At 34.5% G+C, this 22,869-nt stretch overlaps 2 protein-coding genes across 3 annotated transcripts; one reads left to right on the forward strand and one right to left on the reverse strand.

The window, feature by feature from the left end:
• Positions 1-4,191: 4,191 nt before the first annotated feature.
• Positions 4,192-11,004, forward strand: LOC132638345 (carotenoid cleavage dioxygenase 8 homolog B, chloroplastic). The gene is made up of 6 exons (XM_060355267.1): positions 4,192-4,552; positions 5,488-6,231; positions 7,501-7,697; positions 9,856-10,045; positions 10,166-10,268; positions 10,712-11,004. The coding sequence occupies exons 1-6, from the start codon at positions 4,262-4,264 to the stop codon at positions 10,855-10,857; spliced, it is 1,671 nt and encodes a 556-aa protein (XP_060211250.1). The 5' UTR covers positions 4,192-4,261; the 3' UTR covers positions 10,858-11,004.
• Positions 11,005-11,629: 625 nt separating this feature from the next.
• On the reverse strand, positions 11,630-21,347 carry LOC132635815 (probable transcriptional regulatory protein At2g25830). Of its 2 annotated transcripts, none has more exons than XM_060352356.1 (7): positions 21,148-21,347; positions 20,923-21,071; positions 19,420-19,481; positions 19,081-19,237; positions 18,680-18,957; positions 17,148-17,268; positions 11,630-12,194 (listed from the first exon to the last, which is right to left on the reverse strand). In XM_060352356.1, exons 1-7 carry the CDS (start codon positions 21,233-21,235, stop codon positions 12,099-12,101), a joined length of 951 nt encoding a protein of 316 aa, XP_060208339.1. In that variant the 5' UTR covers positions 21,236-21,347; the 3' UTR covers positions 11,630-12,098. The 2 variants fall into 2 exon arrangements, with proteins under 2 accessions (XP_060208339.1, XP_060208338.1); XM_060352355.1 differs by having other exon boundaries at positions 17,148-17,271.
• Between the last annotated feature and the right edge of the window lie 1,522 nt (positions 21,348-22,869).

The following is a 22,869-nucleotide window of genomic DNA, read 5'->3' on the forward strand; positions in this document are numbered from 1 at the left end:
TATAGAGAGTGTCAATCTTCTTTCCTCGGCCAACTACCATAGCACCTTTCGCCACCTTCCAAGACCCATTACCAAAGTTGAGATCATATCCCTCATCATCAAGCTGACCTACTGAAATCAGGTTTCGCATCAGCTTTGGAACATGTCTAACTTTTGTAATCTTCCACGAGGATCCATTTGACATCTTCAAATTAATGTCTCCCGTGCCAACAACGTCTAGCGGCTCTCCATCGGCTAAATAAACTTTGCCGAGATTCCCAGCCACGTAGTTTGTCATTATATCATGATGTGGGGTGGTATGAAAGGACGCTCCTGAGTCAAGCACCCAAGAGTCTATCGGGCTGTCAACCGATAGCAACAACGCATCGCCAATGTCTTCCGTAGCAGCGTTGATTCCAGCCCCTTTGTTGTCCTCCTTCTTTGGCGCCCTGCAGTTCTTCTTGAAGTGACCTGGTTTTCCACAGTTCCAACACTCATGTGTTCGTCCTGGTCTGGATTGACCCCTGCCATTCCTTGACTTCGATCTGCCCCTATTTCGGTTGTAGTTTCTGTCATAATTTCTGCTTCTGTTTTCAACATTAAAAACAGAACTCGTCGATGCCTCTCCCGAATCTGTCCTGCGCACCTCCTCAGCAAGGATACGATCCCTAACATCGTTGAACTTTAGTTTGTCACTGCCGACAGAATTACTAACCGCTGCTCTCATTGGCTCCCAACTATTTGGTAGGGATGCCAACAAAATTAGAGCTTGTACTTCATCATCGAAATCAATTTTTACCGATGACAATTGATTTACAATGGTATTGAATTCATTTATGTGTGCAGCAACATGAGCATTTTCCATCATCTTTAGATGAAATAGTTTCTTCATGAGAAATACCTTATTATTTGCCGAAGGTTTCTCATACATGTCAGACAATACCTTCATCATATCTGCGGTGGTCTTCTCCTTTGCCACGTTGTGAGCAACGTTCTTCGACAGCGTCAGTCGAATGACTCCCAGAACTTGTCTGTCGAGGAGATCCCTATCTGCTTGCTTCATCTCCTCTGGTTTCGGACTCAGAGGTTCATGAAGCTTTCTGCCATATAAATAATCTTCAATTTGCATTCTCCAGAACGCAAAATCTGTACCATCGAATTTACCGATGCCGTGCGTCGTACCATCTTCGCCTCCCATCGTTTCTAAATCACAACACAACCTGTTGCTCTGATACCAGTTGTTAGGATTTAAATCCCAAATCCGACCTTTGTAAGCAGGTTCCCAGGAAAGATTGGAGGGTCACAGCTGGACCACTTAAATACCAACCTCCTTAGACAGAACCTACTTACGCCGTGATGTAAGCGAAGAATAAATAGCACACACAGATTTATAGTGGTTCACCCTCAATGTGAGAGCTACGTCCACGTTGCTGCTGCAGATCTTATTAAAGAAGAAATATTACAAGTGTTTACAACACTCAACCTCACAACCCCAATCCCAATTACACTCAAGAATTTTACCACAGAAAATTCTCTCAAAGACCTTCTCTTACTTAGGCCTTTCACTAAGAGTATTTCTCTTAGATTTTTTCTCTCTTGGGATGTGTATAGCAAATGATCTTAATGATATCTTACAAATGAACCATAAGCTACCTATTTATAGGAATGAATTTCCTATGATGAGGTAAGCGCTTACATCACGACTATTATGAGGTAAGCGCTTACATCACGACTATGTGAACAAAAGAATTGACTTGTTTGACCAATTTCACACCTAACAGACTGTGTAATTAATTTCTTTATATGATTTGAGCAATCCTTATCTCATGAGTTAACTTTTAAGATAAATTAATTTCTTTATATGATTTGAGCAGTCCTTATCTCATGAGTTAATTTTTAAGATAGAGTTTGCAAGTTCCTCTTTTTTTTTATCACGGTTAACAAAATGATCATGAGTTTAATTTCTGAGATAGAGTTAGCAATGTCCCTTTTTTTAATCATGGTTAACAAAATGATCAATATTATTATAACAATTTAACTGAATCTTGCATCGTAGCTATTTAACTTAAATTCAATGGCATTGTTAAAATTTCGTACTTCTAACTCCGGTTATAAAACTTGTTCAATTTATATATGTGTAGTCTGTGTCGGCAGTAATGTGTGTGTGTGTCAGTGTGTGTAGTTGTGCTAATTTAATCATCTATATCAAAATATTAAATCGAAGTGCAAGCTATATAAATGCCAAACTGCGTTGCAACTCAAATACGGGTGACGTAATGCTTTTCTTCAGTGGATATGAAACAAACAGAAAAAGGTTGCCGCAAGCTCATCGTTTTTTATGAAAATACTGCTCCACATATAGCTTAAATTCCACATCAATTAAAAAGTTAATTACAGGTAAATCTGTTTAATAAGCATTCATTAATAATTAAAAGATACCATCTTCATCTCATTTGATGTGAAGGTGTTGCTGATATATATTGGAAGTCAAACAATTTTTTCTTTGAGTATAATTTTTTCAAAGTTTCTTTTAAATATTTTGAATGATTAACTGTGCTGACTTGTAGTAATACTTTTGGTGTATTTTTCATTTATGTATATAAAAATAAAATAAAATGTATATATATATACCCGAATTCATAACTAAAATTAAATATTTTAATCCGAACTCTTTCACATAAATAGGAACAGAGGGAGTAGTAAGTAACCTGTTAACATGTTAATTGCACCAGTTATATAATTTTTTTAAACACTATCCCTTATAATGGGCAACAATAAAAACAAAAACCCAATGCTATTTTTCAGGTAAAGGAGAAAAATACAAAGACACGTGCCTTACACGTGCTTCCAAGCTAAATAGGTGCATTGCTTTTTTGGATTTCTTGAAACGGAAAAGGGCCTAAAATGCCCTTGAATTATGAGATTTGGTACAAAAATGTCCTCCATTTACTTTTGCGCTCTAAAATGCCCCTGCCATCAATCTATTGGGCCTAAATTGCCCTAATTTTTAACGGCAGGGGTATTTTTGGCCCAATAGGTGGACGGAGGGTCATATCCGCATCAAATTCCATAGTTCAGGGGCATTTTAGGCCCTTTTCCGCAAAAAGATTTAATTTTTTTATTTATTTCGTGGCACGTTTTAATTGGTTAGTTTTAAAATTACCCTAAACTAATTATATTCCAATACAAATTCCAGATCCACGTAACCCGCCCCGACTTAAAATGGTGATTTTAGCAACATTTTAGGTAATTTTAAATGTTTCAGAACTCATTAAAAAGTAAATTTCAGAAAAAACTCATTTTATATCAATCTAAAAAGACAAAAAAAACACCTCTAGCACTACCGACTAATAAGGGCATAAAAAATCGAATTATTCTCGAGTTTGCTTCTAAATTGAACAAAGAAGATTTTAGATGTAATTTTATAACTTATTTAATAAAAATAAACTTAGCTAAATTCATGAACTTAGCACAAAATCCGGATCCACCTAAACCACCAGCCAAGAATGAAAAATTGATATAGGATGAGCGGGGTTTTGGACATTCTTGGTTGTGGTGGCTCGATGGGCTGTTTGGATGAGCGGTGTTACGGTCGTGATTTTAATGGAGGTTTTGGACTGTTTCAATAGAGGAAAGGACGGTGGAGATTAATGATGGCTCACCGGCGGGGACGGATGTTGCTACAGTCACCATTTTAAGTCGGGACAAGTTAGGTGAATCTGAAATTTGTGTTAGGATATAATTAGTCTAGGTTAATTTTAAAACTAACCACTTAAAATGTGCCACATAATAAATAAATAAATAAAAAGAAATTCAGAAAAGGGCCTAAAATGCCCCTGAACTATGGGATTTGGTACAATATTGCCCTCCGTCCATCTATTGCCAAACATACCACTGCCGTTAAAAATTATGGGCAATTTAGGCCTAATAGGTTGACGGCAGGGGCATTTTAGAGCCCAACGATAAACGGAGGACATTTTTGTACCAAGTTTCATAGTTCAAGGACATTTTAGGCCCTTTTCCGTTCTTAGAAAATTAATAGTCCTTAAAACCTATATACATAAATAATTGCTTAATTTAATTTGTAATCATAATACAGTAAGCATGTCTTCTAGTGAGAAGGAATTCCACCAATCAAGATTCTAGTTATATTGAACTTGCCTATAAATCTACGGTTCTAACTTAATATTTCTCACCACTCTCATCATTTCTCTCTTTTTTTCTTCTACAAAACTTAGTAGATCATAAGGAGAGAGTGCTCTAATATTAATTATTCACATAGATGGCTTCTTTTGCTTCTTCAGCAACCAAAATTTACTATACTAAAAACAGGTTTGATCATGGCAAAGATGATCAACCTTATTTTGGAAAGGTGAAAATCAATGAAAAAAACAAGAAAAATCTGGACTTGAAATTGGTTACAAACGTTGCCGCCAGCCAATTGCCTGTGATTGTTCCACCACCAGACCAACAGGTGATTAAGGAGGAGAAGAAGCTCGCAGCATGGATTAGCGTCCGCCAAGAAAGATGGGAAGGAGAGCTCATCGTTGAAGGCGAGTTACCATTGTGGCTGGTATGTTCATATCGTATGATATATTGTTACTGTCAGTGTATATAAGTTAAATCCTTAATATGCATATGGTACTAACGTTTACTGTTACATGCATTTCTTCATTTTGTACTGGAAGGTTAATTTTCTTTTTGTTGAATCACTTAGTTATAAGTTTTTTTTCTTCTTCTGAAGTTGAGATCAAAGATGTGTATAAGAAATATATCTCTCAAGAAAATATAGAAATTTACATGAAAACAAAGGTTTCTGAACTTATTTTGCCAGACAGTATGAACACTCAGTCAAAAAGTTAATAAGAGAAATTTAATACTTTGCAATCTTGTGATTGATGATCTCATGGTCCTCTCTTACTATATTTTTATACGTAAATAAGTAGATTCCACGTCCAGCAAAGGATATTCTCTTCTTTCAAGGTGATAAAGAATGTTATACACTACCCAAAAGAGGCTGTAATATATTTTCCTTTTAACTGCAGCAGGTATTGCCACAAAAATATTTACCAGCAATTGGTTAATGTCATTAGATCCAAGGTCGGTAAAGCCTTTAACGACATTTAATATATTGTTAGGGCTGAAGTTTGATATTGCCGATAATAATTGATTCTAGAATATAATTAGTGGCAATTAAGTTATTGCCGCAAATTAATTGCCGCTAAAAGCATATTTTGTTGTAGTGAGTATTAACACGACAAGAATATTTAAGATCTGAGAACATAAAAATAAAATTCTTTTCTTTGTATGTTTGTTAGGAAAATAAAATAATCCTTTGCTTTATCTTTTGTCTTTAATTCATAGAATAGCAGATAAAAGCTCATTCCACACGTCACAATCCAAGTCCAAATCCCAGCGCATACAATTCTTTTATTTACTCATATCAATAAATAAAAAGAGAGACAAAATAAGAATAAAATTAATGTACATATTTTCTTGTCTATGTAGAATGGCACGTACCTGAGAAATGGTCCAGGACAATGGCACATAGGGAACTACAATTTCCGGCACCTATTTGACGGCTACGCCACCTTAGTCCGACTTCACTTCGAAAACGGACGGCTAATAATGGGTCACAGGCAAATCGAATCCGAGGCATATAAAGCAGCAAAAACCAGTAACAAAATATGTTACCGAGAATTTTCAGAAGTACCTAAGCCAGACAATTTCTTATCATACATTGGTGACATGGCAAAACTACTCTCCGGTGCTTCCTTAACCGATAACGCGAATACTGGAGTCGTTAAGCTCGGTGATGGCCGAGTAGTTTGCCTAACGGAGACCATAAAAGGGTCAATAGTGATCGATCCAGACACACTCGACACGTTAGGGAAATTCGAGTTTAGTGACTCGTTAGGCGGGTTAATTCATTCAGCTCATCCAATTGTTACGGATAGGGAATTGTTGACATTGATACCAGATTTGATTTACAATGGATATGTAGTGGTGAGAATGGAAAAAGGAAGTAATGAGAGGAAGTTTATAGGGAGAGTGAATTGTAGAGGAGGACCAGCACCAGGTTGGGTCCATTCGTTTCCAGTAACGGAACATTATATTATTGTGCCGGAGATGCCGCTAAGGTATTGTGCACAAAATTTGTTAAAGGCTGAGCCCACACCACTATACAAGTTTGAGTGGCACCCTCATTCCAAAGGCTTCATGCATGTTGTGTGTAAAGCTAGTGGCAACATTGTAAGTCCCCTCTTTCTTTCGTACATCTTTTCACTTTTGAGTTTAAGTTATATACATCGTTCGTAGACATGAAGAGTTTTTACACAATTAATCAAGTCATTCTTACCTATTATAACATGTTACCTGTCTTATTTTCAAGAATAAAAATGTCACATTTTAAGGAGAATTACTTGTAAATATCACTCAATAGTGTAACAAAATACTTTTCTGATAGTACGTATATAACTTAAACTCGATTATTAATGTGTTGTTTGTCCAGCTTGAGCTACACCTAAAATTGTTTAAAGAAACTTAGCAAAACTTACATGTTCTTAGTACTAATTTGGAACTTTCTTCTTTATTCATATGCACTATCTTTTTTTTTTTTCTTTCTAATATTCAAATTATTTTAATGGTATGAAATAATTGAGTTAGAAGATGTTTGGATTGGCTTAAAAGTGGGTCAAATGAGCTTTTAAGCCACTTTTAGCTTATTTAGGTGTTTGACAACTTTAAAAAGTACTTTTAAACTAAAATAAGCCATATTCTTTAGCTTATATTTTTTATGATTCCCCAAATATCCTTTAAAACAAAAGCCCTACCAGCCCTCTTTTCTGATCCTTTCCTCCATTCATGCTTTTTCTATTCTCCATCCTTTCTCTGCAAATTTCTCTCACCTTGTTGATTTGATTCTCTTTATTTGTTTTTTTTTTTTTTGGACGTCTATTTTGTTTTTCTAGTTCTTATTTTTTGTTGATACCATTATCTGCAAATTTCCTTCACCTTGTTGACATTTGTTTCCTTCACCTCTCTTGTGCGATTTTCATTGTCAGATTTCTTTCTTTTGCCTTTCATTTGTTTGATACAACAATCTTACTATTGTTTTGATTACTGTTGCAATATTTTAATCTTACTGTTATTTTAATCAATATAGAACTACAAGTGAATTGAAATGTAAATTAATTTTTGTTTGAATCAATTAGATTAAAACATCTTGGATAATCAGTTTATCTATAGTGCTAATAGCAACAAGGATATTTCAGCACTTTTTTACCAAATACCTAACAGCTTTTTTTAAGCTCCAACATTTTATCCAAATACCGCAATTGCTTATTTTAAAAATCAGCTCAAACACTTAAAAATAGCTTTTAAGCACAAGCTATGTTTTTTTAAGCCAATCCAAACGGGCTCTCACATAATAAAGAAAAGTTTTTCAAGTGGAAAAAGGATTTTGATATCCCATTTTTTGAAATATTTTGGGGTTTTTATTTTCTTGTGAAATTTGAAAAGGTGGCAAGTGTGGAAGTGCCATTATTCGTGACATTCCACTTCATCAATGCATACGAGGAAAAAGACGAAGATGGTAGAGTTACTGCTGTTATTGCAGATTGCTGTGAACATAGCGCCGATACCACTATCCTTGACAAGCTCCGTCTTGAGAATCTCCGCTCCTTCAACGGCAAGGACGACGTCTTGCCGGATGCAAGGTACAATAGTATAAACTTGACCAACGGTTTTCAATTGTGTTTATGATGATGCCACTTTAATATACAGTCAAACCTCTCTACAACACTATCGCTACGTCCGAAATTTTTCAACTGTTATAGAGGATGACTGTTATACATCTATAACACCATTGACAATTAAATAATATTTCGCTCTTATAGGCAAAAAAGATGCATAAAATCTAATTTTCATTTTTAATTGTCAAATTCTAAGCTTAATCACACTTTGTATAACAAAGAAAAATTGTTTAATGATGAAAATATATATATTCATATAATATTTTTTATTGTAATAGTTTATTAAATGATTAAATATTTGGTCAAAATCTCTACACTTATTATTGGTAATCATAGCTATTTCATTTTTATAGAGATGTTTAATTACTATATTACCATAAAAAGAAGATAACTGTTATATGGGGTAATTTTACAAAGAGTGTGATGTTATAAAGTTGGTTGTTGTTGTTATAAATGAAATGCTGTTATAGAGAAGGAAAATATAACATAAAAAATCGATTTCGTAAAAAGTTAGTTGTTATAGAGAGGTGCTGTTATATGCGGGTGTCATTATAGAGAGGTCTGACTATATATATATTTACTACTTCTCTATAAATTAAAGCATAAAAAGAATATTTACGGTATCAAAAAGGGAGCCAGAACTTGAAGTTTCTGAGTTCAAAATTCTACTTGTTTTAAGTAGTTGGTTCTAATTGGAGTAACAATTTGTACAAGTTTAATGGTTTTCTTAGGACAGCTACAAGATTCAAACCAAAATTACTGGGCTCGGCTGAATCCGTAACATACTCTAGCTCTGTTCATGTACGTTATTATCACCTAAAAGATAGCTCTATGTAATCTCGCCTGTGTAGTGGAATTAACAACTTAGAAAATAAGACATAACCGTCTATAACATATCAAAATGAATAGTGAGGTTTTTTTTACACCACTAAGAATTATGCCAGATGTATATATAGGATCCCTCCACCCTTAATAAGGTTTTGAGTTTGAATCATGGGAATGAAACAAATTCTGATACAGAGCATTTCTCTTTTAATGAGCCTTACGTGATACCAATCCGAATTAATTGGGGCTATAGCAGGTACCAGATGAGAAACACCAAAAAAAAAAAAAAAAATTATAGCATTAGCGTACAAAAGTTAAATCTTTTTCTAAATAGACAAGTATTAGAGCATGTCGTCTTTTTGGATCAAACAAAGAAGAAAGACGTCGTGAAAACTACCTGTTCTGATTAATCTATTTGCATCATTGCATGCATGGATAGCAACCATTTTGAACATAAAGTATTATACTAATTAAGTCAAACATCCTACAATCCAAGAAAGGTCTACGGGAAAGGGAATTTAATTGTTGTTTTCTCATGTAAAATATACAAGTTCCGATGATGTCAAGAGGACTATCTTGTACTCTTTTCTCTAACTTTTCTGAACGTAGAAAGGATTGTATTTGTCCTGTACCCTGAACCTGAAGCACAAGTTTTGAAACTTTTAAGATACCTTATTCTTTTGATTACCGTTTTGCACGTCATGAGGTCCATATAATTCTTATATTTAAAATTTATGATCTCTATATAATCGATCTTATAATTAAGTTGTCCTCGTTTGGAAAATTTGTTACAATAAATAAGCCTCGCGGGCAGTGATCCGGTAGGCATTATAACTAGTAGGAGTACGTAGTATTTTCTTTTACTAATAAACACCTTGTTAACCCGATAGTCCTTCCACGGCAAAATTTGGTAATTTTAAAAAGTCAGGAATTTTGAGCGGACTTGATACATAGTATAGGTGTCTTAATAAGTGAAAGCTCATTATCAAAAGGTGAGAAATGTGATGAGATGGCTAAGAATCCCTTCACTCTTAATAAGAGGTCTTGGATCAAGATGTGCGCAGGGAGAACCTTTTGGTAGGCACATTTTACCCCTTAGTGAGCCTACTAGAAATTAATTCAGATTAGTCGGGCCAGTGAATTTCAAATTGCAAATGGTTAAAATCCAAACAAGAACAACTGAAAAAATCTTTATAAAACCCTATATTGGTTTCACGCAACTGTCTACTGGGAGAAATTAAAGCTTAATCTCTAAATAATTAGAAAAAGATTTTTGATTAATGGTTTTTGGTGATAGGGTTGGGAGATTCAGAATACCATTAGATGGGAGTCCATATGGAGAACTAGAAGCAGCATTGGACCCAAATGAACATGGAAGAGGCATGGATATGTGTAGCATGAATCCTGCTTATTTAGGCAAGAAATACAGATATGCTTATGCTTGTGGTGCTAAGAGGCCTTGTAATTTCCCAAACACCCTCACTAAGGTCAGTTTATTCTGCTCTCTTCTATTTTTCTTTTCTGCTAGTGCTTATAATTGGTATTGTTCCATGAGCATTATCTATTATTTCAAACGATAACTAATTTGAGGACTGAAAATTTTGCAGATTGACTTGTTTGATAAAAAGGCAAAGAATTGGTATGACGAAGGTGCGGTGCCTTCTGAACCCTTTTTTGTGGCTCGACCTGGTGCAACCGAGGAAGATGATGGTAATTAACCAATCGATATATCTCGTTACATTAACATGTTCCCATTCATATTTATGCATCTAAGTAAATACTAATCCAAGCCTAAGTAAAATAATATAAAAAACAAGTATTCCCTCCGTCCCAATTTATATTGGGCAATTGGAATTTCAAGAGTCAACCAAGTTTTTCTTTGACCAAAATTTCTTTATATGCCTTTTAAATATTTTAAGTTTTCAATTATTATGCTTTATAGTACTTTTTACGTAATTTCTAAATATATAAATTTTATTTCAAAAAACTTAAAGCTTCTATGTCCGAATTCACAGTCAAAATTTAAAAGTTTAAATCTTGAAATTCAAATTGTACTACATAAATTAAGACAGAGGGAGTAATTGAATAAATTGAGACAGGTAGTAATTGAATTGCAGCATCTTAATAAGGTGTAACATTCTTGAATTGTGCAGGAGTTGTAATCTCAATGATCAGTGACAAAAATGGAGAAGGATATGCTCTAATACTGGATGGATCAACATTTGAAGAAATTGCAAGAGCAAAATTTCCTTATGGTCTTCCCTATGGGCTGCACGGTTGTTGGGTTCCAAAGAAATAGTATCACCCACATCCCAAACAGTGTTACTATATGATAGCCCAATATACCTTACAAGTCAATAATAAGATAGTGAAATTTCCAGTTCTTGAATAGCTAATGCAGTATTTTGTGCATATTCGCTCTCAGTAATAGAACATTTTACCCATATTAATAGTATATATGAATGCATATGCTCTAAAATGATCATTCATCAGTAATTCACACGAGAGTTCTTAGATTAAAACATCAAGATTCAACAAGGAAAACCAAGAATGTGCTCTAGCAATCAATGAAGTGAATAAAAACCATGAAAAACGATGGTTGAAATCCTAACATAGACAAAACATTAGGTGATTTCTTCCCATCTACCCGAGCCTTAGTGGACAAAATGACCAGATAGATGTAAAGGTGAAAGATAGCAAGTATCCGATGGAATATTCAACGTGCACGTAAGCTGACCCTGACACCACTATTATACAACGAAAAAAAATTGTCTTCTGAGATTGAGTTGCTGCAATCACTTATGGTCATTTTATCAGATCGAAGTATTCAAACTAACATAATCAGTTCGAATCGTTTTTTCCAAATCGAAGTCACAAAAACTGACATGCATCTTAATGCATTAAACACGATGATTCAAAGTTCAAAACTTGCATTTCAAATATACATAGGAGATCCATACGAAACCCCATCTCCAGAAACAAGTTCCCAAAAGGAGATTCAGCAAAAATTGGAAAATGGGTATTAACTTTAACTATAACATAGAAACATTAGTCTTTCTGACAAGTCCATGTGAAGAAATAAGAACTTTGGTAGATCCAATTCAAGTCCAACTTATACAAATAACTCTACAACTCAGCTCTCACTTTACTAGCTGTTTAAGAGATACCAACAGCATTTTATTGCCAATATGACTTACAACATCAGACTGTACTTTTAAAGAACAGCTGTAACAAGGTGAAGCACATTCATTTTACAAATACATGGGAAAGCAATATTGTTGGGTTAAGATGTCTAAAAATTGCATCTAAAGATTCCTTCATCAGTTGAAAGATGAAACCCTTTGATAAAATTGGGGCAAACAGCAATGCGTTCCTAAGATGAGAAAATTGGTATATTCTCTGTAGAAGTAAAACAGCTAGGGTGGCGCCGACTATGATTTACTTGACTACAGGATTCTATTGTTCTGAATGTTGCTATCATTCTTCAACAGACTCAACAACCAGCTGTTAGGTGTTGCCACTGTTAAGTGGAATAATAACCTAATACTTTTGATCTGTATACACAGCATCAACATCATCAAGTTCAAGTAATTTGGACATTAGTTCTTTGTTCAACTCCATAGCTTCATCATCTACCTGCAGCCCAAAACCAAAGTAATAACTATAACAAACATAAATATATATGTAGTAATCATTGGAAAGATCAAATTCAGCTTTTAAAATAAATTGATAGTTGAAGCATTTGAGCTGCATTAATTTAAAAAACCAAGTTGTGGATAAAAGGTCCAGGTGGTAATAAACCTAGAAAGAAGCTAAAGTACATTACATTTTAAAGTTTGTAAGACTGCAGAGAGAAGAATGAACTAAGCTATTTATCGTTGATCAACCGCTTGCACCTACGCCATCAGTCTCAAATGGTGAAAACCAAGCAAATACTTCATGGCCTCAGGTTGGCTTGACTAAATCACTCTAGACTCGAGGAATGCTTGAGATAAACCAAGCGAAAAAGTTAGGAGTGGCAGCTCATATAAGAAGGAGCATCAGGATCAGCTCGATCAAACTCGAACAAGGATGAAACATTCAAACATCAGTTATGGCCTCCACCCATACCAAATATCCATACTATAAACAAATGTTCAGAACAAGCACGCCTCAATCCAAAATACACCAATCGTCGCTAATTCACTATCCATTCGCTCTATTTCGACCCTTCTTTCTGGTATTAAACGATTTGAGGTTCTCTAACACGAGTTCTTTACATTTCTAATGACATATAGATTCCTAACGCTAGACCTAATGTAAGCATAGCTAACAAAAAGACCTTAATCCAAACTAGTTCATATCTTCTTAATCAAAAACTAGTTGATATATTTTTTTGGAAGGGAAGCCTTGCGGTAAGCGGTAAAGTTGCTGGCATGTGACCAGGATGTCACGGGTTCAAGCCGTGGAAACAATCTCTTGCATAAATGCAGGGTAAGACTGCATACAATAGACCCTTGTGGTCCGGCCCTTCCCCGGCGCCGCGTAGTGCGGGAGCTTAGTGTACCTGGTTGCCTTTAGTTGATATATTTTTTGTGTTCAATTTTTTTAGACAACTTCCTTTCATGTGATTTTAGGTCTATCTCCTTCCCTTTTAATGCATTCAACCATCATATTTCACAGACTGCATTTGGAGGTCTACCTAAGACATGACTAAACCATTTTAAATAACCTTCGTTCATTTATCTTCTACATGTCCTACTTGCACCTTTTGGTGACTGTGATTATTTCTCATCTTATGTATTATTGTATGACTGCGCATCCATATCAACATCTGTATTTCTATATTTTGCATATGTAGGACCTTAGAGGCCCAACAATCATTTCCATATAACACTGCTAGCGTTACGATCATCCAACAGAACTTGCCTTTCACTTTGGTAGGTATCCTTATATCGCACAACACTTCGATAGAACTTCTTCAGTTCAACTATCGTATTTTGATTCGATATGTTACATCTTTATCTATCATACAATTCAATCAGAACATCGTGTCTAAATATCTGAATTGTTTGCATCAAGAAACCACAAACCATCTAAGCTCACCTGAATTTCAGCCTTCTTATGATGGCTATATTGGCAAAATATATATATTGTGTCTTCTAATTATCGTAAAAACTCTTAATGTTTAGAATGCTTCTATAGAGTTAAAACTTTTTACTAATATTATTGCTAGTTTCGTCAATTAACTCAATATCATCTCAAAATAACACACAACATGAGAACCACATCTTGTATATTGTGTTTTTTCTTTTTGACAATGACATCTTGTATATTGTTGGTAAGTTCTTCCATAATTAGGGTAAAAATGTAAGTGGTCAATGCAAATCTTTGGTGTAAACACAGTTATCAAAAACTTATTTATGTCCTACAATTTCTCACATTTATGACGGCTCCTTGATACATAACCTTTATATCATATATATTTGATATGATTTCTTTTCCACACCAATCAAAGAATTTTTCTGTGGCACTCTATCATACACTTTGTCTAAGTTAATGATTACTATGTGCAAATCCTTCTTCCTCTCCCTATAAATTACCATCTATCTTCTTAGAAAAAAAAATAGCCTTATTATAAATCTATCAAGCAAAAATCCACATCGGTTCATTGTCACATTTGTAACGTTCCTATGTCTGCGTTCTATCACTCTTTCACAAAGTTACAACGTACGACTCATAAGTTTGATACCACAGTAGTTTGCACACCTTTGAATATTTCCTTTGTTCTTTATATTGGAATAAAGGTACTCTTTATCTACTTGGTCGGCATCTTTCCATTCTTTAACACAACATAGAATAGCTTGATAAATCGTACTCCAAACTCTCCAATGGTGTTTTGAAAGAGAAAAAGCGCAAAACCAAAAAAACCATAAACTACATGGTGCTTGAAGCGAAAAGGGATAGTGAAGCGCATCATTTACCAAAAGGCATGCAGCCCGGTGCACAAAGCATCCTGCATTAGCAGGGTCCGGGGAAGGACCGCACCCCAAGATAAGTGGAACTAGTATTTTTTATTTTTGAAATTGGTACCTGAAGTGGAACTAGTATTTATAATAATCAGATTGCAACTAGAACTACTATTAAGCGTCCAATATACCATAATGAGGATCTCAGTTTAATTCAAAGTAAGCATCATTACTAGAAAGATAACTTTTCTCAAAAAAGGCCACCAAAAGATAATAATTAAAAAAAAAAACAATTAACCAACCATAAAAAGAAATAATATGCAACATCCTATTTCATATTTGATTACTTTACTAATCATATTAAGAGAGTAGTAGAAGAACGCAAAAGAGAAGCCTAGAATCAGAAGTACTGAAAAGAGGACTTGCATATTAGAAGAAAAAGAAGAATCGTTTGTTTGAACTAGAAAAAGAAGAAAAAAGCAAATAAAAAAGGGTAAAAGAAATATTAGTAGAACAATAGATGTTATGAACTCGAGCAGGAGAAGAAAAAAGAAAAGAACAACAAAGAGAACATTAAAGCCTATTTGGAATAAGTGATATAACTCAAACAACAAACGGTCAATTTTTTATAATCGAGAAATCCCTGATGACAGGTGGCACACGATTCGGAACTCGGTGAACAATGGAGCTGCCCCTTTGTCATTCTCCACTTAAACACTAGGCTTTTTCTAAGAAAAATTCGAACCCGTGAATGTGCCTAAGCCACACATCACATATTGTGCTCTTCCCACTAGATCAAAGCCTCGGGGGCCAAATAACAAGTAGTTATTAATCCTTCCTTTTCTCTTTTATTTCCTCATCTTTTAAAACAATATTCAAAGAATCGATACCTTCTCCTTGATGAATTCGCACCTCACTGTCCAAAGCATCCAACTTCATCCATGAAGCAACCCCTCAGCCCTCACTCCATCACTTTAAGCAACAAAGCAATGACTTTTTATACACTACTTCTCAAGGCGCTTCTGCTTCTCTATAAGATACATCTGGACCACATGCTTTTCCAAAAATCCTTACATTTTTCATGGGATCCTATACTACTGCATGACTAGTACAAGTGTAGCTACAGTTTTTTTTTTTTTTTTTGTAGCTACAGTTTCTATTTTGGACAGATGTATGGAGATTTCTAGGTTTATCCTTGTCCACTGAGTTGAAACATCAGTCAAAATTTCTCACTTTGATCATATAAATAGAGAAGCACATTGTATTTGAGGAAAGAAATAGTCCTTATGGTTAAGCTCATGAACGATTATAACATTGACATTCAAACGCCATGTCCATATAGTAAGCATACATGTCATACTAATTATTAGATAACCCTTTTATTATACTCCCTCCATCCCAAAAAGATTGTCCTAGTTTGACTTGGCACGGAGTTTAAGTAATAAAGGAAGACTTTTGAAATGTGTGGTCCAAAACAAACCTTAGATATTTGTGTGGCTATAAATCATCTCATAAAGTTAAATTGTTTCTAAATATAGAAAGGTGCCAATCTTTTTGGAATAAACTAATAAGAAAAGTAGGACAATCTTTTTGGAACAGAGGGAGTACAAATCAAGACCACTGAAAATTAAACAAGGACACTTCCATTACTTAGTTGAATAGAAGGGGTGGCTCAATGAAATCAGTAGCCTAAAATCAAACTTTAATAAGAGGCACTAAGTTTATTTAATAAAAAATGTATATATATATATATATTTGGAATTTTTTTATAAAGGTGGTATTTGCACACCCCTCTACCCTTCACCGACTACTTGCGACCATTAAGATAATTATTTTTTTTTTCAAATTTTCATCATCTAATGATCTTAATTTTATTGCTAAATAGAACGTCAAAAAATAATTCCATATATTTTGAGTAGTTCAAACATATTTTGAAGTGAAGAAATGGTTTGATCTATTATGTATGAGGAAATAGTTATTTCTAAAAGATACTTCAAGAGACTTTGTAGTTTCATAATCAACATTGTATCAAGTTGCTTCTTTCCATATATTACATGCTTTTTACGAAATTCAAGTTCACTCATCCGAGTAACCCCAATCTCATTCAAGAAAGGTATAAAATTTGAAACATATTTTTAATAATAATTGTACATATCAAACAAAACAAAACAAAATAAATAATAATAGTAAATTTGAGACCTTCACTTTTGGGGCCTAACTAAAGCAATTGTTTTAGTGGCTTTAAACTTGATTTGTCCTTGTTGAATAGTATAATCAAATTAAATGAAAACAGCTGGACCAATACTTCTTTTATCGGATAAGCACAAGTTGATCTCGGGGGATGTTCAATATTACATCTATGAGATTTTGGATGTTCTTATGTTTTGCAATAAAGAATAGCCTTTTTGAAGAGTTGAATTATCAGAAACATAACGCTACATGCTATGCCTAAGTCTCATAACCACAACAATTTAATGGACCATTCTATGATTATATTTACATTACAAAAGGTCAACAATTCACACATCAATTATTAAATTTCTTTTCTAGTTTCATAGTTAAAACAGTATTATCCTCTCAAAGATAGAGATCAAACTAGCGCTTTAGAAGAATAGAATTCTGATATGTTGTACTCACGGACCTCAATTGGAGTTGTAGGAAGTAGCTCAGATCCGTTGTCAGGTTCAAATTTTATTCCTTCCTCTTCTAGCTTTGATAATATTACTGGATAGTTCTCCGCTGAAGACACGACTTTGTAAACCCTACTAAAGTAAAACCAAAAAAAGCAAATAGTCAGATGTTCTGATAGTAGTTCATCCAGAGTAACATTAGTCCATCAGCAGACAAGAGAGGGTTGCTTTACTGGTAAAACTCAAACTTCCAACCAAGAGGTTGGAAGTTTGAGTCACCCATGGGAGAATGGAAAAACCATATTGGCCCATGGGGAGAAAATAATTCATCAGCGACCAAGAAATTGCAATTGAAATAAAGTAGGTATGCTAAATCACTGCAATAGACTTTGCAATAAATGTAAAGGGTTATCGGAATTTATTGACAGCACTGAAAAAGAATCAACTCATGAAGAAAAAGTCCTAGAGAGGTTTCTTTGACAATAACAATATATATGCCTCAAAGAACCATAAATGCAAAATCAGGGTCCAATTGCAAGAAACAAGATAGCAGTAGAGTATACTGTTTTAGATTGAAGGTCTCAAATATCTAAAGCACTCCGGTTAAAGCCATCATACAATTTGAAGTTTCTGATACAATAATTAAGTTCATACAAAACATTGTTTCATGAAGTATGCCAAAAGTCAGTGTCCCAATGAAAAAATAAGAATAAAAAAATCCAGAGCTCACTGGTTTCTCTTTTAAAAATAAACGGCAGAGTTTATTTGAACTTGCCCCAGAAGGCTGATTTCAGCTAAATCCTTGCACGATCACGGGATCTTTGTATTCTTTCTATCTTCATTAAGGTTCATACGCTGGTGTAGGGTAACTCACACTTCTAAGTTTCAGTTAAAGCATTATTTCTTGAATTTTTGATACGAAGGTTATCTCCATGATATTGTGCTATATCTTTTTATATAAAAATAAAATACGTTTGCAGTATCAGGAAAAATACCTTTTGGGTTCTGGATACTCTCCTAAGAAATATCACAAAGACAATCTTGAAATTAAGGAAAACAAGACCGTATAGGTAATATGATGAATGAGGCTGAACAAACTCTCTCAATTATTGATCTACAAATAATTGAAGTAGTGCAAATTACAAATTACTTTGTTCACAATATATTGACTTAAGAGAAGGCTCAATGACAAGAGCAAAATATAGTAAAACTCTGCAGCACACATTTGCAGTAATTAGATTACAGTAAGCAGAGCTATCAAAGAAAATATGACTCTGCATACTGGTTTGCCGCACACAACTCTTCTTGTAAAAGTATACCAAACAGAGAACATTAGTTATGTCAAGAAGATGTACAGAAAGCTTAAAGCCTATTACTGCACATTTTTTCACTTTTATGTCTATCCAGAGAGTAAAAAAAAAATCAGTATCCATCCAGAGAAACTAACAGATAAGAAGATAATCATTGCCAATGGAATTTCGTAAACTAACAGACACTTTAATTTCTCTGCAACCAAAACAGCCAGTATACTTTAGATACGAACCTCTCAGATGAATCTGGTTCTGTATCATATTCATACATTGAGGGTTCAATGATATCTTCAGCACCAGCATCTAAAGCAATTGTTAGGAGCTGGTCCCGGTCTACATCAGTGACTTTTACATTAGCAACCCGAGCACGTCTAAACTTGAACATAATGGATCCTGGATCTGCCATCTTCCCACCACAGTCCTTCACCACCTCTCGAACTGCTGCCACTGACCTGTTTACTTTATCGGTTAAGACCTCAATGATGATACCAACTCCACCATAACCATACACCTGAGTATAGAACATGGATTCAAAGTTCACTGAATTGCAACAATCAAGAGAGTTAACATAAAGGTAAATGTGTAAACATTGTTGATTAGGTAACAAGTGTATATAAGTTTAAATGTTCAACACCTCATAGATCTTCTCTATAAAAGATTCCTGTCCCTTTTCTGAAGCTCTCTTAATATTGCGCTCAACGATGTCTTTGGGTATATCAAGCTCCTTAACTTTCTCGATCAGAGCAGCAAGAGCCGTATTAGATATTGGACTGGGACCACCTTTCTTAACCCTGGTCATTCAGGAAAGAGTACTCATTTCCACCAGTTAATCATAACAGTCACAGAAATAGATGTCTGGACATTTGCTCAAGCTGGCAACAAGACAACGCTCAAAAGTTCAAATACAAGAGAAAACTTCCATTCATGTCAAGATTGATTAGAGGAATAACTATTTTTCTGTTCCATAACTTACGCAGAAACAATTTCCTTCCCCATTTTTGAGAAAAGCTTTGCCTTCTTAAGATCCTGAGCAGTCTGCGTATAAGAAACATTGACTTAAACAATATCCAAATGCTAGAACTGTGCTAACTCCAAACCCCGTTGCTGGACAATCAAGTGAACTATAATGATATAATATACTCCTACATCCCAATTTATGTGACACTCTTTCCTTTTTAGTCAGTCTAAAAAAGAATGATACATTTCTATATTTAGAAATAATTTAATTTAACACTTTCCCTTTTACCCTTAATGAGATGATTTATAGCCACACAAATATCAATAGCTTATTTTAGACCACAAATTTCAAAAATCTTCCTTTATTTCTTAAACTCTATGCCCAGTCACAAACACCTTCAAACTTCATCACGGAGACCTCAAAGTCACACAATCAAATATTTCTCAGGATGCTGACACTACATAACAATGGAATCACAATGCTCCCACAGATCGTAACTAAGAAATTTCTGAACACTTCAGAGTTAGGACAGTCCAGACAGGGGCGGATCCACTAAGGCTCGTGGGGATGCCACGCCACCTACAAGCTTCCGACGAAACCCTATGTATAAATAGGTGTGTATATATAACACATGGTAAATAATTAAAGTGGCACCCGGATAACAAAAGATTACCGTAGTGCCACTGGTGAAGGGCGACTGGGCCAAGCTTTTGTGCCTGGAAGTGTGGGATCGAACCACAGCAAAAACACTTTAAAAAAAAAAAAAAAAAAAAAAAAAAAAAAAAAAAAAAACTCAACTTACAGGCAAGAGCTTCTTATCTCTTTCCTTTTCTTTTACTTCCAGTTGACTTAGTTTAAATGAATGATGGATATTTATGATATTAGTAATCTTATTGGAAGTTTTATGTTTTTTTCACTTCATGATCTCAGCCGAATGTGGGGTGTAAGCTATAAACAAATATTTCATCTGAAAAGACAGAAAACCCGAATCAAAGCCTGAAAAGACGAATAACCCGACACGAAACCCAAATTGATTTAATGACGCATGGCACCGGAAAACTCCAAATCCTAGATCCGCCTCTGAGTCCAGAAGATTACGTTTTTCTTTAACAAGCATTTTCCTTTGGTAGATGATATCAAGTTGGGGAGTAAGATTCACCAAAGAAAGATTTAAATTTGACTTAATCATAAAGAGTCGAATTTGAGTTAATCTCAATACATTTCAATTGGACAGAGTTAACAGATTTTTTAATTTTTTGCTCAAAGAAAAAGAAACTAGAACTACTCATCCGTCCCAATTTATGGGATACCGTTTGACTAGGCACGGAGTTTAAAAAGAAATGAAACTTGTGATCTAAAGCAAGTCTCCGTAAATCATTTCACTAAGGGCAAAAAGAAAATATTTTAAGTTAAATTATTTCTAAACGCATGAATGTATCATTATTTTTGGGACAGACTAAAAAGAGAGTGTCACATGAATTGGGACACAGGGAGTATATGATTTAGATGTAAACATACCTTTCTGCCAGCAATTTTGCAGGCGCGCCTGCCCATACAAAGAGGAGAGAAAGTCCAAATCTTTCTCACTGATTGAACTTCCAAAGGCAAGACCCCTTTATCTGAATACCATGAACAAGATGAAATTTTCCCACTCAACAAAAAAGCACCTGCAACAAAACAAACAATCCAATATAATTTAAATTTAGGAAAATAAAACAAGATTTGCTTTTTGTTGATGTATACTTTGGAAAGAATGGTGGGGTTTAAGATAAACCCCATTTGACAATCTGCAGATAAGTGAACCAAAAGCTCGAAATGATGAATACACCATTCTTATTGTTATTCTATACTGAAAATTGGGTCTCTCAAAATTTCTATTTTCCCATCAGAGTTTCAGTGTATACGAGGACGCTACCAAGGTTTCTTGAATAGCCAAAGAGTGTCAAGAGGAATAAAGAGTTATATAAGCAGCTAAGCAAGTCTTCTTAAAACCCCTATTGTTTGAGAAATTACACAATCATACCTCAAAAAGAAAATTTCTTAGTTTGACCTAACGGGTTCAAACCAAAACCGAAAAATCCTACCAAATCGAAAAGTTAAATCAAACTAACTAAACAAAATGATTTGATTTGATTTTATATTGAGTAATGTTCTCGAAGCAAAGGCCCTCTCTTTTCTTCGAGAAATCGAGTTCGCTGGGCTAGTTTCCTGTTCGCGATATATAATGAAAAGATTGATTGGTTTAACCTTTGACGGAAGTCTTCAAATTCGCTCACATTAGATCCCTTTCCGGAAGGGCTGCCATACAAGCTACAAGAAGCTAGCATTCTATAGAAGGTTCTAGAGGAAAAATCAAGTCAAACCAATATATTCATATATGTTTTGAAAACTTTATATATGTTATGAGTATGCTTGTCCATTAAGATACTTAGCCATCAAGAGTACGTGACCCCTTAGTTGTCATCTTAAATGGCTTAGCCATTAAGCATATATTTTTCCTTATAAATAGTGGACATATGTAGAATTGAAAGAAGAGCAATACAATCTTATATCTCTCTACATATTTCTTCCGTGTATTTACTTTATAGTTTTTATTTTATAACACGTTATCAGCACGAGAGTCTGTTATCTCGAGCAAATACTTTATTTGCCTCGAAGGTATTGATTTTTTTTTTTCCTTTACTAATGGCAAATCTTTCTAAACGTGAATTTGTAGCCTTAGATATATCCGGCAATAGCTATATGTCTTGGATTCTTGATGCCGAGATTCACCTTAATGCGATGGGCCTGGCAGACACCATCAAAGATAAAAATGAGGCATCAAACCAAGACTGTGCTAAGGCAATGATATTCCTCCGCCATCATCTTGATGAGAATTTGAAAATGGAATATCTCACGGTTAAAAATCCTCTTACGCTGTGGAATGATCTGAGAGATAGATATGATCACCTGAAGATGGTCATACTTTCACAAGCACGTTTTGATTGGCTTCATTTAAGACTACAAGATTTTAAATCTGTTAAGGCATATAATTCTGCAATGTTTAAAATTATTTCTCAGTTGAAATTATGTGGTGAAAATATCACTGAAGAATATATGGAAAATCCACAAATATTATTTGGATCAATGACCAATCATGAAGATATTTGTGTGATTGATAGTGGAACAACGCATGCTATATTCAAAGATGAGAAATACTTTTCTCACTTGCGTAGAAAAAGGGAAAATATTAATACAATTTTTGGCAATTCGAAATTAATTGAAGGCTCCGGAAGAGCTACTATATTTCTACCTAAGGGGACGAAACTTGTTATAGAAGATGCATTATTCTCTTCTAGATCCCCAAGAAACTTGTTGAGTTTCAAAGATATCCGCCGTAATGGGTATCACGTCGAGACATTAAATGAAACAAATGATGAATATCTTATTATTACAAAGAATGTCTCCGGCCAGAAATATGTTTTG

This window comes from Lycium barbarum, chromosome 4 (assembly GCF_019175385.1).
Source record: "Lycium barbarum isolate Lr01 chromosome 4, ASM1917538v2, whole genome shotgun sequence".
Classification (NCBI taxonomy): domain Eukaryota; kingdom Viridiplantae; phylum Streptophyta; class Magnoliopsida; order Solanales; family Solanaceae; genus Lycium; species Lycium barbarum.

Coding starts and splice junctions, on each gene's coding strand:
- LOC132638345 (XM_060355267.1), top strand. CDS start 4,262: ATGGCTTCTTTTGCTTCTTCAGCAACCAAAATTTACTATACTAAAAAC. Junction 4,553..5,487: donor GCGAGTTACCATTGTGGCTG/GTATGTTCATAT, acceptor TTGTCTATGTAG/AATGGCACGTACCTGAGAAA. Junction 10,046..10,165: donor TCCCAAACACCCTCACTAAG/GTCAGTTTATTC, acceptor AAAATTTTGCAG/ATTGACTTGTTTGATAAAAA.
- LOC132635815 (XM_060352355.1), bottom strand. CDS start 21,235: ATGGTGTATTCATCATTTCGAGCTTTTGGTTCACTTATCTGCAGATTG. Junction 21,072..21,147: donor ACCCCACCATTCTTTCCAAA/GTATACATCAAC, acceptor GTTTTGTTGCAG/GTGCTTTTTTGTTGAGTGGG. Junction 19,482..20,922: donor GCAAAATTGCTGGCAGAAAG/GTATGTTTACAT, acceptor TCTTATACGCAG/ACTGCTCAGGATCTTAAGAA.